The sequence below is a fragment of the Eutrigla gurnardus genome (genome assembly GCF_963514095.1).
Source record: "Eutrigla gurnardus genome assembly, chromosome: 2".
In the NCBI taxonomy this organism is placed as follows: domain Eukaryota; kingdom Metazoa; phylum Chordata; class Actinopteri; order Perciformes; family Triglidae; genus Eutrigla; species Eutrigla gurnardus.
This window is the reverse complement of record NC_139916.1, coordinates 28123790-28144762: the sequence shown is the minus strand read 5'-3', so window position 1 is coordinate 28144762 and position 20973 is coordinate 28123790. Positions and strand designations below refer to the sequence as shown.

Here is a 20973-nt window from a genome sequence, read left to right as displayed (position 1 = left end):
TGTGATTGGGAGATTAGATATTTACGTGGAATATTTATTTTCATCAGCCATGTAATCAGATAAGTAGGAAAAGTTGTCTTTTTAGGCATAAAACAAAACTATTTGGTTAATGTAAAGCTGTTTAAAACACATCGTGACTGTTACTTAATACCTGTATTTGATTCACTCCCTAAACTATATCTAAACTGCTTGGCTCAGCAGAATGAAGCAGTGGTGTCAGCCAAATCAGTATATACCCAGCAGGTGAATTAAAAATCTATCTTTATGGAGCAACACATTAGCCAACACTCACATTACCATCCTCCACATAAAGATGTACTCTAAGAGAAATGGGCGAGGTGTGGGGAGGAGACTGTAGTATATAACCCTCAGGTGAATTACTGTACATCTTTATAGACTGCTGCATATTGGCCAACATTCACATTAGTGCATTCTAGAAAGGAGACAGGAAGAAGGGAAATGTTGGAGGAAAAGATACTAAAAGAAGATTTATGCACAGCGGGTGAATTAAAAGTCCATCTTTATTAGGTAACTTATTAGCCAACACTTACATTATCATCCTTCATATAAAAAATATTAATTTACAAGGAGCAGACGAGAAGTGGAAGTAGAGGAAGTGAGATGCACTTTGAGGAGAAAATGTTAAAGTTAAGAGCTGACATTTATATAGAGAAGGATCAAGGCTAATATTCACAGTTTATGATAAGGGCAATTTAGTCTAACATATTTTTATGAAAATTAATATTCCACTCTTATTCCCAGTAACATAACCTTAGTTCAGTCGTTGTCCCTGTTCTAACCAGCATCATCCGGTCCATTTAAGGAGCTCGCCATCACATCTTCATCACCGGGGCCGACGCCGTTCTCTGCTGTTTGGCAGGTCGAGGCCCCAACCTGTCGTTTATCACGTCAAACCACGCCGGAGCTGCTTGTTACATTCAGCTCCGGGGGTGGACTTGTTGGTGTGAATTCAGCTTTCCTCTTTCATTCCTTCAACCTCCTTCTTGAAGAGTTTTTTGTTGTGATATTTGTTCATATCCAAAAACCTGTTGCTCTCCAAGTCCTTCATAATGTTAAAAGTAGGTGTGTTTTTCCTCCTCTTCTTTCGGCCATTCATCTCTACTCCAGCTTTACTAATGCTTAGCAAACTGGTTCGTGGCTGGACGAACAGAGCTGGACGTAAAAAGGAAAGGACGTGTGTCACAAAGTAAAAACACCAACTGAGACCCAGTGAATGTGGTGTATACATGTGCAAAGAATGCTGCTAAAAAATAATATCAAAGTATCACACGTCTTCATCTGAAAATGATCTATTCATGTGATGATGATAAGACATAGGTGATGACAAGAATAAGATCTAATTGAAAATATCCAAATGGAAAATGATGTTGACGTGACACACGTCATACTCAGACTAATAGTGGAATATGAATGTGTGCATGCAGGCGTCGTCAGTGAGGGTCAGAAGAACGACAGGGAGGACGGCTAAATGTCACCGGGATGTGTTTGCAACACTGCTAAGTTAAGAGAAAAAGATTAGCTGGGATGGATTGAAAAGAAAGAGGCTCATTTGAAATCAGGAGACAGAAAGCAGAAAAGCATGGAGGTCACAATGCTGGAGTAGTGAGGGAACGACCGGTCCTCTGAGTGTCGTTTCGGGAAAAGAGGTGGGCATAGAGAGACATTATCCAGATGAAAACAGGGTGATGGATTGTTGGAAAGCCTTGAAAAGTAAAGAAGGAGTGAGTCAAGGGAAGATGGAGGGAAGGGAGGTAGAGAGGAGGTGTGTGTGTGTGTGTGTGTGTGTGTGTGGGGGGGGGGGGGGGTGCACATGATGAAATCAATCATTATCAAGGCTGTGTCCTCGCTGCGCCTCCAGCAAAATGGAGGGTTCATTTTAGATCTACTCTTCACAGCACTCACACAAATGTGCCACGCTACAGGAGGCACATGGCTGAAATCCTTGTCGGATTCCCTGGAGCCGCCGCGGCGCCAGTTGAGGGTGAAATGGCCTGAATCCTATTTTGAGCGACAGCCGGTCTGCAGCATCCGGCAGGACAGTGGAACAAAGACGGAAGGTGGAGCTGGTGGAGAAAAAGCTCCTGTTCTTATTAGTTATCCTGATGATACGACACGTCTTCTGTAAAAATCTAAATCTGCTGCCAAGTTTATTATTCACTGAGTCGGGCTGCACGATGCCGGAACAAACCTGCTGTATACATTGCAAGAATTTTCACCCTAAATTTTGTCAGTTTGATGCACTTTGAGAGTACAATTAAGATTCTAGATCCATGAGCCACCTTCATTTCCAAGACCACCTAATATAGCTGGTCTGTGGGGAATAGCTGGGAAGAGGCTCCTCCCACTAAAAATCTATTGTTAGAGTTCATCCTGAAACAGTGGTGGGCCGACCTAAACTCTAGCTCATTAATCCCTGATACTGGATTAGTCATGAAGACGAGAATCATGGGAGTTTTCCTTTGTATCATTCAGCAAGAGTTGGAGTGTGTTTGACTTAATTTGACAAAATCACACATCCTGTGAAACACGCAGCTCTAAGGCATAACAGAAATCACTCCCTTCGGCAACGTCGACTGCTAAATGTCGATTCCAGCCATCAGCGGAGTCTTTTGTTGTTTCTTTGCTGCTTTATTGTACACAGATCACAGCAGGCTCAACAGCTAAACTTCAAGTGAGTCGTGTCTCAACAAGCACAAAGCTAACTGTGGTGTAATTACAGAATTGTTTTCCATTAGTGCTGGAACACTCACTTCCTCAGCCCGTGTGACAATCTGATGTTTTCACAACGCCGAAGACGAAGGGAGGCATTAAAGCGTCGGTCTAACAGGTAAAAGATAAGACAACCGGAGAGGAGAAGAGTTCAGTGTAACGCTCCATAAAAGCTTCCTCCCCCTGGACATGAGACTGCTAACCTGCACACTTTCCATATTTATTATACTTATTGTTACGTTTGTCTGTTTTTAATTATCTTACAGCATTTTTAATTCAGGAATTGCACTTCATGGTTATAAGAGTTTTCTTTTTTCATATTTTGCGTTGTCTTTTAATTAACTGCTTGTATGTGTTTATTTCACTCTACTTGTTTTTACAGATATGGCTGTATAAACATGGATATTCCACAATTATTCAGATTTGTAGCTACTGAAAAATGAACATCAGCAAGAATGTTATTAGATAATAAAAAAAAGCACAAAGCAATGCAACACTAGCACAAAGTTAATGAATTATATTGAGATAGTCTTACATCTGACACTTGAGGGTTACAGTATTATACCCACAGCCATGGGACTTGATTTATATTATCAATATTAATGTTTCTTTGTATGGCTTTTTTGAACTTGTAGTTTTACTGTAAGATTGTCCCTAAATATATGAAAAATCTAAATCAAAACTAAGTGACATTCAAATCTTCGTTTTCTGAGTGAGTTTATATTAATGTACAGACAAAACAAAGTCTTTGAACAACATCATTACTCAAAGCTGACAGTAAGTAATCTGCTAATTGAGGTCCTTTAATTCTAAGAAATACTTACACTAATGATGCATTTGCATGACATTAATATTTCCAATAATCTGGACGTTTTTTTACAATCTTTACACCGCATCACAATTAATCAAATATATCAAAATGAATTATATTTGAAGATATTACAAGAAGCAGCTTCAAGATGTAAATATTGACACTTGGCAAGTGGCTTGTGATACTGACGCACCAGAAAACCTTTAGGGTCCTTGTGAGACACATCAGGCTTTCAACTAACTCCAATGTAAACCTTCATTATTCATTCATGAAGTCTTTATTAGACACTCAGCAGCTGATGGAGTGTTAAGATCCAGGAAGTCCTCTAAGGACTGGAGGGGGGATGGGCCAATCAAACACAGATGTTTAGTCACGTTTCATCACTGAGTCACATGATGCAGTGCCTGACGCTTCAGTCATAGTGCAGCGTATTTATTCAAGCCAAATTATGATGTTTTTTTCTCACAGTAAATAGTTTTGTTGATTAAACCGCACCACAACTATCACATCATCCACATGGAAAACATTAACCACGCGTTCCAACGTCAACTTCGTGTTACAATGTCAACCACGCGTTACAATGTCAACCAAGTGTTACAATGTTAAACCCCACGTAACAATGTAAAGTACGTGTAAAAAGGTGTTCGAGTTAAAAGGCTGCCCCCCAGTCAATATGGCGGCTCTGCCCCGTCTACAGGACCTGATGAGCAGGAGGAGATGATGGTGGACCACAGACCGTGTGGTGGATGCCTGAGTACGACTGTAGAAGTTAACAGGAAGAGAAAGGTGGACACAGAAGGTGTGGAGGCAAACACACACACCAACACCAACACACTGCCAGTAGCCAGCAGGCTTTTGAACATCTGTCATACCTGCCTGCTCCAATCACATCCCATCACGCACGCACACCCACACACACACACACACACACACACACACACACGCACGCACGCACGCACGCACACACACGCACACACACACACACACACACACACACACACACACACACACACACACACAGTGAGTGGTTGTGACAGCTCAACTCAAACCGAGGCCGCCAGTCCAGAAACACATGTTACTTTCAGCTACGCTTTACACACACTGTCTGTCTGTCTGTCTGTCTGTCTGCCTGTCCATCAGACTGGTGGCTAACATGCACTGCAAGTAAACTCACACACACACAAACACACACACACACACACACACACACAAAGTGAGTCACTGATGTTTAGTGTAAGAAAAGTGAAAGTCTGAAAAGAGAGAGAGACAGACAGGCACAGAGAGTGAGACAGAGAGGTGATGATATTGCATAATTTCCTTCTTCTTTCTGTCCTAGTGTTTAATAAATTAAACTAGATGTGTTAGGCTTGAGAGAAAAGACAATAATACAGCATCTTCAGTTGTAACAAACAAAGGAGGAGGTTTGGGCCGTAAAAAGGTTAGAGGAGGGATTTATTTAACAATAGGAAAATATTGAATGCCTGCCTCTAATATTAAAGAATCAGATGGAAATAGAATATGAAAGGAAGATGAGGGACGGAGAGAAATTTCTTCGCCAGAATATGTCCAAATTCAACACACATCCCGTTAAATCAAATAACCAGAGAGTTGAAGATTAACACAACTTTCTTGATTGACAAGCCCCAACACACACACACACACACACACACACACACACTGTACAACTTCTTGCGGGTCAGATAAAGACACCCGATAAACCCGAGACAATTCAACAAAGCAGCTCTGTTCAGATTGAGTCTCTCCACTGAATGAAAGACGTAAATTGAGCAGCATCTCTATTCAGACCAGCAGCTTCACACCTTCATCAACCTCTCGGCGTCTCCCTCCACCTCCGCGGCCGACAAATCACTCACAAAAAGCCTTTGTCTCGTTTCTTCACATTACACAAAGCTCTCGAGAAAAACGGCTGCATGAGAATGATGGCAAGTGAAATAAAAGGTAAAGAAAAAAAGATGTAGATATGGAGAGATCGGAGAGTGAAAAGAGGGGGGAAAGATGACGAGAGAGAGTGGATGATAGAGGGGAAGAAAGGAAGAAAAATAGAATGAGAGAAAGAAGAGATTTAAAAGTAAATAACAAGAGACAGATGCAGAAGGAGAACCAAGAAAGAAAAGTCTGAGGATGAGGAGATAAACGGAAAGACAGAAAGATGTAGAACGGAGGAGTGATAGAGATGGAGCGGAAGATCAAGTAAAATGCAGAAAAGGGAAGGAACAATGAAAAGAAAAGTGTTTGAAAGACAACAACAGCAGAGAGAGATAGATGGAAGGACAGATGAGACGAGACAGCGTCCACAGAGAGTCGGGGGACGGCGGCCTCCTGCTGCGTCAACCAGATCACATCAGAGATCTGATTGTCAACTTATCAAATGAACCGCCACAATGATTGCCCCCACCTAACCTCCCTCCATCTTTTCCTCCTCCAGCCCCCACAATCCACCTCTTCTTCATCTTTGGGCTCCTTCTCAACATCACAATTATCATCATCTTTGATTTGGGCCCTCACTCCCATGAGGAACTGATTTTCTCCTGTTCTTTTGCACATTTGACTTGCGGACTCAAACCAAACTTTCATAATTTCCAACCTTTATTCTACTACATTGGGCAAATATCACAGCAACGGCTTCTTGTCAGCATAGCATGACCGAATCTCTATGGAATGCCATTCAAGTCAATATTAGATAAATGTGATAATAATATAATAATTGTGTTTCTGTGGTCATTTTGAGTCTCTATCTGCACTTAAAAAGAACAAGATAATTCACTAGCCATTTTTAAGTTGGAACAACTTCATGGAATTATCTAAATACAACAAAAAGTAAACTTAACAATTAGATACAAAGCATCACTGATTCACTCATATTTATTGCTTCCTTTATATATTTCAATATATTTAATTTATTCAAAAAGGGGGACCGGAGGGTGTGTTCCAACTATCGGGGGATCACACTCCTCAGCCTCCCTGGTAAAGTCTATTCCAGGGTACTGGAGAGGAGAATTCGGCCGATAGTCGAACCTCAGATTCAGGAGGAACAATGCTTGTGTTTCAATGTTTTCGTCCTGGCCGTGGAACACTGGACCAGCTCTATACCCTCCGCAGGGTGCTTGAGGGTTCATGGGAGTTTGCCCAACCAGTCCACATGTGTTTTGTGGACTTGGAGAAGGCATTCGACCGTGTCCCTCGTGCCATTCTGTGGGAGGTACTTCGGGAGTACGGGGTCGGGGGCCCTCTGCTAAGGGCCGTTCGGTCCCTGTACGACCGGAGCAGGAGCTTGGTTCGCATTGCCGGCAGTAAGTCAGACCTGTTCCAGGTGCATGTTGGACTCCGGCAGGGCTGCCCTTTGTCACCGGTCCTGTTCATTATTTTTATGGACAGGATTTCTAGGCGCAGCCGTGGGCCGGAGGGGATCTGGTTCGGGAGCCACTGGATTTCATCCCTGCTCTTTGCAGATGATGTGGTCTTGTTGGCTCCTTCGAGCCAGGACCTCCAGCATGCCCTGGGGCGGTTTGCAGCCGAGTGTGAAGCAGCTGGGATGGGGATCAGCACCTCCAAATCTGAGGCCATGGTTCTCGACCGGAAAAAGGTGGCTTGCTCCCTCCAGAGTTCCTGCCTCAAGTGGAGGAGTTTAAGTATCTTGGGGTCTTGTTCACGAGTGAGGGAAGGATGGAACGTGAGATTGACAGGCGGATCGGTGCAGCGGCTGCAGTAATGCGGTCGCTGTATCGGTCCGTCGTGGTAAAGAGAGAGCTGAGCCGAAAGGCGAAGCTCACGATTTACCGGTCAATCTACGTTCCTACCCTCACCTATGGTCATGAACTTTGGGTCATGACCGAAAGAATAAGATCCCGGATACAAGCGGCCGAAATGAGCTTCCTCCGCAGGGTGGCGGGGCGCTCCCTTAGAGATAGGGTGAGGAGCTCCGTCACACGGGGGGAGCTAGGAGTAGAGGCGCTGCTCCTCCACATCGAGAGGAGCCAGTTGAGGTGGCTCGGGCATCTGTACAGGATGCCCCCGAGGAAGACCCAGGACACGCTGGAGTGACTATGTCACCCGGCTGGCCTGGGAACGCCTTGGGGTCCTCCCGGAGGAGCTGGGGGAAGTGTCTGGGGAGAGAGAAGTCTGGGCGTCCCTGCTCAGACAGCTGCCTCCGCGACCCGGCCCCAGATAAGCGGAAGACAATGGATGGATGGATATTTCATTTATTTCATAGCTATATTTATTTATTTAATATTTGCTTGCATGGCATTTCATACTCCATACGACCATAACGGAGCAATCCTCAACAATAGAAAGAAATAATTAAAGAGGCGTCACTGACCTGCACATTTAGTCCTGGTGACCAGTGGCGGCCCCGGAGGTCCCGTTCCTCCCTCCCCAGGTCTGGACAGCAGGACCTTGATCTCGTACTCCACATCTGGGTCCAGATGCCACAGTTTATAGGTGGGGGAGTCCACCACGTGGGTTTCCGCCCAGTTACCCGAAGTGGTTCGGTACTCCACCTCCTTCAGGATGATCGGCCCATCACCGATGATGCTGTTGGCGTTGGGTTTGATCCAAAGGTAGGTGGCGCCAACAGCGAGAAGTTCAGGTGGAGCAATCGGGGTGGGAGGAGCTGTGAAAGAGATCAGAGGTGATTAATATATCACATCACTCATTAGTCAGTCAAATCCATGTCAACCATGCTCTGTTCTTAAACCTAACTCATTTGTTTTGTTGTCTCAACCTAACTTGTGAAATTTATTTTGAAAAGACACTTAGCATGTAACGTAGAGCGTCATAGTTGGAAGCTCTGGAGCTCTGACCGAGCTGCAGGATTTGACAACTTGGAGGAAGAACTTTTTGTATATTGTGTTGTAACGGTCATGTAATCTGACATAACAGCCACAGACTGTTGAATGTTACCAGTATGATTAGACAACTAAACTTCTCCACTGAAAGCTACATTTTACAGAGTGAATTCTCCCACTAATCCATCACAGCGTTGACATGTTGCCGACAGCTACTTTGCCACTAGACTTTCACATTATGCCAATTTAAAATAATGGCCTCTGTCAAGCCTAAAAGCATAGGATGGTTTATTACTCCCTGCTTGTTATGTGTCTAAACCAAACTCCAGACAGCAGCTTCTTTCAAAATGAGATATCCAACCTCCTCCATATTAATTGTGAAAAATAGAGACAATACTAATGAGAAAGACAAAGTCTAAAAGAAGAACATTAGACCCACTCTTCACAAATGATATATGATGAGGAATTTCTTGAAGTGGAATTGGGTTTGTTGATAAAGTATTGGAGTGAGTCCTTCATTTCGACCCCAAATCTACACGCAGACAGTAAAAGAAAGGGAGAATATCAGGATAACAAATGAAAAATAAAAGCAGTTAACTGATGATTGATTCAGTTTACAAAGAACATCTGCAGATAGTATAAAGTGGATCTGCTCATTCACACGGATGCAGGCCAGATGGTAAAATATACTCGTGAAACCCAGTTAACGTTGTTCAAACCTCTAGATTCGCTCTACAGCACTGGTTGGAGCATAGCATTGGAAGTACCGTTTATACAACGCAACCAACATTAGGTTCAGGCAACAAAATCTCTTTGTTAGCCGATCACCTGCCCACCCCCATCACACTATTTAATACTTTGTGTCCCTAACTCTAGACATTGCATTGTTACATAGATGAGTTTTATGTGTCCATCATGAAAAAGGATCCTGATTAAGAAAAGAAAGAAAGAAAGTGGTCAGCTCTGTGTTCTCCTGAATTTCAATTCAATAGAATGAATTGTCATTGTACACTTTGCACTAGGAAATAAAACGACAACTATTAAACAACAAGAGGCCAAAGAGTCCAAGAGGCTGACCAAATGATAAAATGAAATAGCACAACTTGTTTCAGACTGGGACGCTTTTCAGCATGTCATCCCTCCTCTTTCTCCCCTTAATTTATTCTCATATCTCGACATAAAATATGGGCCTAGTTCTTCAACATTTCCAATATTTCATTATCGCCACAGTGGTCTGTTAAACAATTTGTACCATGCTGTGTGCTACAAACAATAATCTTACTCTTTCACATGTTCTTGTTGAGCTGTGTGCAGATTTTCTAAATATTTAAGTGATTGTCTGGCCTACTTTCAGTAGCATATCGAGACCTCTAAATATCTTTACATTTAAATGTTTTACAGACATGTAAGTAAAATGTTCAAACTGACATAACCATGAATTGATTATATTCAAATACTGATGGAGCATTCAAACAATGCACACTGTGTCACAGTCAGATTCTCAAACAAGTGTGACTAAAAGAATAATTTAAAGATTGAAGTCTGGAGTTGCTCAATATTAATCTTTTAGTTTTTTTCCCCCCTCTGTGGCAGGTGCTTTTTCAGTTGACAGCTAAGATATGCTCACTAAGAATAATGGCCCCTCTCCTCCCGCTGTCTAAAAGCAAAGTCCTGAGCTCACTCTGCCAATTTCTTACTTTCCTCAAAGCCCCATTAGAATATGTATGGTGACTGCAGGACCGATGAATCAACTGTCAGTCACCACACACGCCTCCATCTCGACTAGATGGAGGTGTGTGTGTGTGAAAGAGAATAAGTATCTATATGTGCGTGTGTGTTGCATGTATTTGAATGAATACGGTATGTGTGCCATTATGTTCACCATCTTAACATTCATGAGTCTTTGTTCTTGTGATGAAGTGGCAGTGAATTCATTAAAAAGAAGGAAATTAAAAGAAAATAATGATCTTCATCATCATGAAATAAAGACCGTCGTGTGAGTCACATTATCTAAAAAAATGTATTTGTCTTAAACCTTAAGAACCTACAGAGGCACTGTTTTCACAAACACTTGCCCTGGAAAGTTCCTCCTACACATTTAACCTTGACTTTAACTCTAAGTGACACAAACATGAACATCTGACAGAATTTTGTATTTTAGAAAGCTTGTTTTTTGTGACTAAAGGTACATTTCAACCAGGCAGCAACCTCCAGTTTTGCAGGCCGAAGTTGAAGTGCCTTACAATGGCATTCCCTGTACTGGCCATCAGGGGGCGACTCCTCTGGTTGTAAAAAGACGTATGCTTGTATAAAAGTCAATGAGAAAATGACTCCACTTCTCTCTTGATGTATTATCTCAGTAAACTTCATACTGCTGTTATTTTCTACACTTGTTTAAAAGGAGGTTGGATTGAATAAACACGTTGTCGAACATATTCAAAACCGAAAGTAGGAACTGGTCAGGTGACATACTTTATAAAGGACACAGCTGTGGTTAAACACTTCTGTAACAGCGGCCTGTTAACTGTGTTTTACAACTTTAACAGAGACTCAACTCTCCATTAACAGCATTTATATTCAACGACTTCTCCTGATGTTTCTCTGCAGGAAGAACGAGCAGGAACGTTCAATCACTCCCGCCGTCTGTTTCCTCCTTTACAGCCCAGAGACACACCAGCTAGCACCGCCATCACACACACACACACACACACACACACACACACACACACACACACACGCACACGCACACATCCATCTGTGCATACTGAGATACAAACACACTCCTCTTCGTGTGTTTTCCTTTTAAATCACTAAATATTGTCTCAAATCTTACGTCTTCTTTTATTATTTTCAAACTTGAGTCTTGAAGTTCATTATTGTATTAAACCTATTTCAACCTATCAGTTCAAATCGCATGGTTCTTTAGTGAAAATTGTGTAGTATTTCGTACTGTAATTGCCTGTGTATGAAGCACCTTGAGATTTTATTTTGTGATATAGAAATTAAATGTATTATGATGATGATTATTATTATTATTATTATTATTATTATTATTGTTGTTGTTGTTATTATTCCTCACAGGTATACAGGAACTACAGACTCTGATCTTATAAACTACAGTTGGCCTTCATGCTGAAGAGACAGATATCTTTAGTAAAGTCATTTTGTTGTCTTAACCTAACTCTGTAGTTTTGTAGCACGTTTGGTTTAGTTTATTTTTGTTTAGTTTTGTTTTGATGTTGAAAACTGCTTAAAGGCGCCATATGTAAGAATGTGGCCAAAAACGGTACGACACTCAAATTCAAAACACTGTGGCGAGTCGTATCCGCCTCCCCCTCCACCCCCTCCCCTCCAGACTCGAGGTTGCCAGAGCTGTTGGCGTATCCTCCGTCAGCAAGCTGGACGGCGGTCGGGGGAGAGACGCACACAATGATTAAAGTGTAAGTTTGGCGGAAATTGAAAATAAAGCTATTTTCTGAATGAAAATACATCAACTAAGCCGTGGAGGAAGTAATTTTCGCTCATCACGCAGTTCAGAGCTAGCACAGGCGGGACCTAGAGTCCAAAATCGCAAACAGTGGGTTAGCATGGGGCCAACAGCCACACGCTTTCAAAATCGCATTTTTAAACCACTAACATTGCTCAAAACAGCGCCAAACCTCGTCAGCAGCTTGCTCTGGGTGTCTACACATAAAACGAAGCACCAACAACTCAGTTCATGAACCCGGTAAACGGTCCGTGTACGTTGCGGCCATCCGACTTTCGTTTTGAAGTTAACAATCGCAAAACGGATAACGAGTCGTTTCCCGTTTTTCGCTTCAAAATAAAAGAACGAAAAACGGAAAAATGACTCGTATTCGTTATTCGTTTAAAAAACGGAAAACGACTCGTTACCTGATATTAGATATTGTTTTTATGAATGGGATTCGGGGATGAAATAACAGTGCCATTTTTCATTCCAGATTTTGCCGTAGGCTACGTCTTTTTAATGACCCGGAAAGCGCTGTGTTATGCCGCGAAATTACCTGAAAGTCTACTTTGAGACATTTAGGGGAGCTCTAAACACTCTTCATAAACGCTCTGACAGCGTCTGAAGTAGTTTCAGCGTTTTGAAGTAAACCTACAGTTTTAAACACGCACCAAAAGCGTTATGACGCGGACATAAAAGCGGTTCAAAACCGACGGGGAGAATCGGAGCCTCCGCCTCCTCGCCGCCGCCCCTCAGCTGTTGATCCTCGGTGTGCCGGGTCGGCTGCGCTCTGACCGACCGGGAGCCGCTCCGTGAGTCGGTGTCCAGCTCATGGAGCCTGCTAACAACAGCGCTTAATTAACATAGTGTAGAGTTACACGGACCGGCTTTCACACTTTTCCAAAAGTGGAGCGTATGCCCATCTCGCGATCGCGAATGTAGAGTCAATTGATTTCGGGTTTAAAATGCATTGTAACGCGTGTTACTGAGATTTGTACCGAGTAAAATATTACCAGTTTTTTTTTTGTAATGCCTTACATTACCGCGTTACAGCAAAACGTAATGCATTACTTTTTTAACGCGTTACTCCCAACACTGGTAGGCTAATGCGTAAAGGCTGGATTATGCTTCCGCGTCGACACAACGCAAGGGTAAAGACTGACAAAGGTTTTTGTAAAGACTGACCGACCGACCGAGACTCTTGACGTATATCATCGTAAGCTTCGTTATAGCGTATTTGTTTACTTTCCGGCTTTAAACGTCCACAATTTTTCAGAACTTGGTGTTTTATTTCTTTGTGCAAAACCGAGAAGGTGCAAACAATAAAACGAGGTGCAAACAATAAAAGTAGCCTTTTAAAAGTTTAAATGCCGGTGTTTATGAGTGGAAACCGGATAGCGGTCTCCAGCGGATGTAGTTAGCGGACCAATCACAGCCAAAGCCGCTGCGTTGCTGTTGCGTCGCCTCGACGCGCGTCTAGGATTTTTGGGAGGTACGCGTCAGGCCCTTGCGTCGGACGTAAGGGGGTCCGCAAGGACGTAAGGGGTCCGCAAGCCCCCTTGCGTTGTGTCGACGCGGAAGCATAATCCAGCCTTTAGTCTTTCCTGCTTCCTAGTGTTGCGCAGCCAGGTTTTCAACCTGCGCAAGGCTGGGAAAGAGCGCTCGGATGCCGATGGGAGGCTGATGGGGGGCGGATGGGCGGCCGCACCCCTAGTTCCGACGTCTGTGCTGCTAACGTTTGTTTCTATGATCGAAATGAATAACGTTACTCGACAGTTCAAAGTATTTGAAATGTCCATCCCCGTCAAGCTATGATGCTAACTTAGTTAGCCAAGCTCAACTTACCCGTCTAGGAGAAGAGTAGCCAATCCTGCATCCGATTTCAAATTCCTCTCAGCTTTCTACTGTCTCCACCGTTCAAATGCATCCCCATAGACCCTCGCTTTGCCTCGGTTTTTATCTTGGCGTTTTTGTGAATCATAACAAGCTCTTTTGGGTTTCGTTGCCTCCGCCATTGTAGCTCAGTCGAAACTGGCAACCCGTGGTCGCTCGGCAGCTGAGACTCTACTGACTGCAATGATTTGTAGACGCCAGTGGGTGGCGCCACGTGCCAAAACATGTTTTCAAAACATAAACATGATTTGCGGTCCGCAAAAGATTTTTTTAAATGCGAATATTTTGGCTGTACTGTTGTTGTTGGTGAGTTCATTATGTTATATGATCATTATTCCTGAGTCTCTATGACATATTAAGATGATTTTACGGCCAGTTGCTTTAGATTTCTTACATATTGTGCCTTTAAATGTTTAAAACTGCTTGGCCTAGAACAAAAAAGGTCTCCACAGAAACATAATTGACAATGCATTTAAAATGCATATATATATATATATATATACCCGATTCCAGCTGTCATTGGGCGAAGACAGGGTACACCCTGGACAGGTCGCCAGTCTATCACAGGGCCGACATGTAGAAACAGACAACCATTCACGCTCACATTCACACCTACGGCTAATTTAGAGTCACCAATATACTGAGGGAGGGACAATAGTTATAACATATATATATATATATATATATATATATATATATATATATATATATATATATATATATATATATATAACTATTGTTTGGAATTGAGATAAAGACAATTTATATTAATAGTTTATTAAGTACAATTTTGTATCACAATTGATTTTAATACTCAACCATGTCCCGGGTCAATTTGACCTGAGGGATACCGGAGGGTCCCAAAAGTGAAGACCATACAAGTGTTAATGCTTTTAGATCACATCCCTGCTCATATTGTTCACCAATGTAATAATATATGTAGACACATCTTATATTTATATAAAAAAAATATGTTTTATTCTTTCAACAGCTAGTACCAACCGATGATAAAATTACATCAACCAATCATAGAAGGTGGTGAGCTAATCTTTTTAAATCAACTTTAAGTCCGCTTGATAAGAAGATAGGGACTCTGGAGACGATGTTTCAGTGTTCAAAATCAACACAAGCTGTGTTTTCAATGATGAGCTAAGAGGATCAAGTGGTAACATAACATAAGTCCTGAAACAGAACATAATTCACATCCTTGCATTTCATTTGTGTATCCATCACGGTACATTATATGCATCTCATTGCATTGGATGTTTGAAAAAATAGATTCAAATTCACATTCACTAATAAAACCAGCTCTGAATATGAAGAGAGGACTCGACTTACTGCAGAGCACCGTTTAGTGTCTCTGAACACAAACTCACGCTGTAGTAAAGACAAGAAGGGCTCATGAAGTTTTAAAATGGGATGCAGCCGGAGTAGAGACCTGTGACTCTGTGACTCTGTGTGTGTGTGTGTGTGTGTGTGTGTGTGTGTGTGTGTGTGTGTGTGTGTGTGTGCAACAGTCCTGGCCTCATAAAGGTTTTATCTCGTGTTTCCTGAGGCATTGTTGTAGGAAGACGCAGTGCACACTCTAAAGTGACCCATGTTACTACACCCTGAGGCTACAAACAGTATGAATCTACTTTTTTACTGCACTGTTCGTGTGTGTGTGTGTGTGTGTGTGTGTGTGTGTGTGTTTGTGTGTGGTGTGTGTGTGTGTGTGTACATTACTTGGTACATTTGCACGTACATTAATTATTAAAGCCCAAGACAATTATGTCTGCTTTTAGGTTTAAGTTTCAGAATGTGTCGATATTAATGCTCAGTGTTATTTTGAATATCTGTACATCATGTCTTAAACTGTGTGTGTGTGTGTGTGTGTGTGTGTGTGTGTGTGTGTGTGTGTGTGTGTGTGTTAAGGTGTGTTCACACCAAACGGAAAGGCAAAAATGACTAAACCTATCAGCATTGTCGTCCTGAAGTTGATGAATCCTAAATGGAGGAAACAAATCCTGTCTCCTGTGTCTGTGGTAGAGTTCTCAACGGGCCTGAAAATTACAACCCGACCCGACCCGTGGCTTTTAAAGCCCGGACCCGATGTAACCCGACACATCAACATGGATTATCTGCCCGAACCCGGCCCGGCCCACCAACTCCATCTATATATATCTCCAGGCTAAAGGCGTGCACGCAGCGGCGTCAGGTCTGCCCCCGCCCCTCTCCATGATGCACGTACACGCAGCAGCCAGACTTTGTTTACGGTGAACAGCAGCGATGATTTATACATTTTTCTTTTCACTGAGCGGAAAAAATTAAGCCCGAGGTGCGACCCGACCCGAGTCACTTGCTTATATTTAAGACCCGAACCCGGCCCGAAACCTGCGGGTCCCGTCGGGTTTGTAGGGCCGACCCGACCCATTGAGAACTCTAGTCTGTGGTCCCCCAGAGGTCTACTATAGTGGTCTACCATTACGCCGGCTCCGCCACCCTGCGCTGCGCCACGAAACTAGGGCCCAATGTGTCAAAAACCACGAGGTGAGGCGAAGAGAGGAGTAACGGCAGACGCCCTACCATAGGAAGACAACGGTTTTTAGTCACCTGCCTCTGTCTGATTGGCCCCTAGACAGCACAATGTCCAAAACATATCCCCACAACCACACATTTTGCTTTTTTCTTTATTTTAAGGCCTATATTTAGCATATCTTATGCCTTTCTTGGATAGCAGCCATTCAGTTTGTGTCTACCTAGACACAAAGGTGATGATGATGATGATGATGATGATGATGATGGGGGGGCATTAGCTCAGGAGGTAGTGCGGATTGCTGGGTCGATCCCCGGCTCCTCCTATCTGAGTGCCTGGTGTCCCTGAGCAAGACACCTCACCCCAATTGCTCCTGACGAGCTGGCTGTCGCCCTGCGTGGTTGACTCCGCCGTCAGTGTGTGAGTGTGTGAATGAATGGGTGAATGTCAGTCAACACTGTAAAGCACTTTGGAGAAAAGCATTATATAAATGAGGACCATTTACCATGATGATGATGATGATGATGATGTAGAGGAATTACAGAGAAGTTGTTTAAAAAAACAGAGAAAGTTAGAAAAGGGGCGTTGAATTCAGGGACTGAATCAAAGAGAGATGGTGGTGGCTGTTATCAGGTCCTTCCAATCTTAATGGTCCTCACTTCATTTCACTGCCTGCTTCACCTGACAGCCAGGGTAACACACACACACACACACACACACACACACACACACACACACACACACACACACACACACACACACACACACACACACACACCACACACACACAAACACACACACAAACACACACACACACACACACACACACACACACACCACACACACACAAACACACACACAAACACACACACACACACACACACACACACACACACACACACACACACACACACACACACACACACACACACACACACACACACCACACACACACAAACACACACACAAACACACACACACACACACACACACACACACACACACACACACACACACACACACAGTTATACATTTAGAGGAAGAGTAGGTTAAAAAAAGATAAAGGAAGAAATAGAAATGAAGGAAAAGGCAAGGGAGCGAAGATTTAGGAATAATAGTTGTGTTGTTGGTATTATTAGTTTTTTATCACCTCTCTGCTGCCAGTTTATAACATACATCATAGTGCCTGTGTGGGTGTGTGTTTATGTGTGTGTGTGTATTTCTGTTTACACGTGTGTTTGCAGCAAATCCAAAAGTGCCATCAAATCTTCCAGAGCTCTGCAGAGTTCTCAGAGGGAGACAGATTCAAGATAGAGGAAGTGAAAAGAGTGTGTGGTGTGGTGGTGGTGTGTGTGTGTGTGTGTGTGTGTGTGTGTGTGTGTGTGTGTGTGTGTGTGTGTGGCCTCGACCCACCAGAGAGGAGAGGAAAAGATATCACCCAGGTGGCGGAAAAGATGGAAAAATCCGTTGCACCGAAAATCACAATCGTCTAGCAAAATGTGTTTTTCCACAGCGGAGAGAGCGAGAGAGTCATAATTATTACTATCAGGATGATAACATGAGCCATTTCCTCTGTCGTTTTCCCCACGATGACTTTTAATTTAATCGTTACACCATTACACGCTGAATGGAAAGTCGTTTTCTCTGGCTTCGACTTTAACCAGCAGACATTTCGATCGTGGACTTGTGTGTTTCTCTCACATTCTCCTCGGTGATGATGAACACGTTGCTGGTTTCATTTAAACCACATGTGTGACAAACGTTTGATGCCTCTCTTTTAGAGACTCGTCACATTCTCAGATGTGATCGGGGATCATCTTTTAAACAAAGTCAAGAATGTGTCTGTCACAGAAATTATACAGGAGTAGAGGGGACTTTCTCATTGGGCCAAAATGCAGCAGCAGCCATTTTGATGTGATGCCTTGTAGCCGGTAAGTGTTGGACTCACTGAGGTTTTACAGGAGCATATGAGAAGCAGTCACCCATTGGTTTGTAGAGCCTCCAGTCGGCATTTTGACGGGTGGATCTGATGAACACCAGCAACCTTACTGGATCTGGATCCATCTGGATTCTGGTGTGAAGCTGCTAACAAGGTTAGCTTCATAATTCAAGATCAACTTAACACCCAAGTGTTGAAGTGGTCTTAGTAGCTCACTGTGCTGGTAGCATGGTAGCCACCTGCCTCGTTAGTCTGACTGGGAAGAGAACACCAGTAGCATCTTTACAAAGGCCCAGTCCAGGCTGTTTTTCCTCAGGAAGCTCTGGTTGTTTAATGTCAGCCGGTCACTCCAGAAGAACGGGGAGGTATGATGCAGCACGAGGACCACCAGGTCTACGATGTGTTAGTGAGCTGAGGAGCTCATTTAGTGACAGACGCTCAAGGAGAGATTCAGGAAGTGATGTTTTTTTAATGAACACTGTCGCTGCTGACGCTGACGATCTCATGGTGATGACGTTGTTGATTGATTAGGAAGGTGAGGAATGTGACAATGTCAGTATGTGTGTGTTATTAGAGTTTCCTTTCTTCTCTTAATCCACTCTTAGTAACATTACATTTTGCAGTTGCTTGAACTTATCAGTTCATCTCACAACAAACTGGTAAACAAACACACACACACACACACACACACACACACACACACACACACACACACACACACACACACACAGACCCGATGAGCTAAGAGGATCAAGTGTTAATGATAACCTCCAACTTGGAACATATTTATATTGGACACATTTTACTTGTAAAAGCTGTAAATGTGTTTTACTGAAATAAAATAAAAAAGACTCAGGTCCCAAAGTTCATTACTCAATATTTCTGGTTTAACGCAGTGAGTTGTCATCTTGTCAAACGGAGTATGTTTTTGACCATAATTATGTAAATGATAGTGCTGCGTTATAATAGTTGGTGTCACTGCTAAGCTCCACTTTTAGTGAAAACACTTTCCTCATCGACCCAACGAGGCCCCCTGACTGGCTCTTGCCTGGCCATGTACATATTGTATATTGGATTGTATGTTTTTCCATTTCCCATTTTGAGTTTCATATTCTCTTGTCTTTGTTGCATTTAGGTTTGATTACATGTTTTACAATCTAAGATGACATTTAAAATGGTAAATGACTATATAGATTTTTTTCTATCGAGCTTTTCATTTAAGTATTTCCATTTAACTATCCTGCACCCCCAACATCACTGCTGTGGCCCGATCCTGCAGATTTGCCCTCTACAACATCCGCAGGATTCGGAGCTTCCTCACAAAGGATGCAACGCAACTCTTGGTCCAAGCACTGGTCATCTCCCGCCTTGACTACTGCAACTCTCTCCTGGCCGGACTCCCGGCCTCTGCGATTAAACCATTGCAGCGTATCCAGAACGCTGCAGCACGCCTTATCTTCAATCTACCCAAATTCTCCCATGTGACCCCCCTCCTCCGTGACCTCCACTGGCTCCCTGTTGCAGCACACATCCAATTCAAGACGATGACACTGGCCTTCAGGGCCATCAATGGAACGGCACCCATCTACCTTCAAACACTGGTCAAACCTCATGCCCCGAAGCGAGCACTTCGCTCCTCTACTTCAGCTGGCCGGCTGGTACCACCATCGCTGAAATCAAACAAATGTCGCTCAGCAAAGTCCAGACTCTTCTCTGTTCTGGCGCCTCAGTGGTGGAACGAACTCCCGACTAATGTCAGGACAGCTGAGTCATTTGAGACCCCCCCCCCCCCCCCCCCCCTTCTAAAAAAAAGCACTTCTATGTTCTTACCTATAGCACTTTAATCATAGCACTGTTTCTAGTTTTTAGCTCTTACTTTATCAGCAATGATACGTTGTGGTTTCTTTGTTTCCTTCTTTTGACAAATTTACTTTGACTTATTGTAAGTCGCTTTGGACAAAAGTGTCTGCTAAATGCCCTAAATGTAAATTTAAGCATTTATTTCTGCCCTCATTAGCCATGTAGTAAAATAATCATATTTATTTTATTACATGGCTAATGTTGCAACTTTTTAAAACACATTTTATTTTCTATTTGGACTTTTAATCATGACCAATATCCTCCATAGATATGAACCAGACTGAATATTATTGGAAAATGCAGCATAAAAATCACCTCCAGATCTCTGAATATTGCCTTCCTTCCTTCCTTCCTTCCTTCCTTCCTTCCTTCCTTCTTTCCTTCCTTCCTTCATTCCCGTAATTCTTTCCTTGCATCCTTCCTACCTTCCAGTTTATTTACCAGCTCTGAACTGCTGCTGACTTTCATATAAATACATTCCTCCAAGTCCTCGGGATTGACTGCTTTCTGTTTGCTCAGTGTGTGTGTGTGTGTGTGTGTGTGTGTGTGTGTGTGTGTGTGTGTGTGTGTGTGTGTGAGTGTGTGCATACACCTCCCCCAGGCCTGTTACTTATTATAATGAAGTGGACGCACACACACACACACACACACACACACACACACACACACACACACACCGTGTCCGGTCACAAAGAATACACTAATCAAAACACTCACCACACAACGATACAACCTCCATCTATCAGAGGGGGAGTGTATTTACACCCAAGGGAGAGCAAAGAATCATGGGAAATAAGAAGTGATTACCCCACTCCTCCAGACAGGTGCTACCTCTTTACACACAAATACACGCAAATACACACAATAACGGCTGCAGACACACTCACCAAATTGAGAACACACACACCCACACACACACACACACACTGGAGACTCCCATGAGCCTCT

General features: G+C 43.1%; 1 protein-coding gene across 1 annotated transcript in view; it reads right to left on the bottom strand.

The window, feature by feature from the left end:
* ptprt (protein tyrosine phosphatase receptor type T) overlaps positions 1 to 20973 on the bottom strand; it is a gene marked incomplete at its 5' end in the record, with an annotated part of 328852 nt that overhangs the window by 208448 nt on the left and 99431 nt on the right. Inside the window, one exon of the mRNA XM_084025273.1 lies at positions 7881 to 8174. Within this exon, the coding sequence (XP_083881399.1) occupies positions 7881 to 8174 (294 nt within the window). The remainder of the gene's footprint in view (positions 1 to 7880; positions 8175 to 20973) is intronic.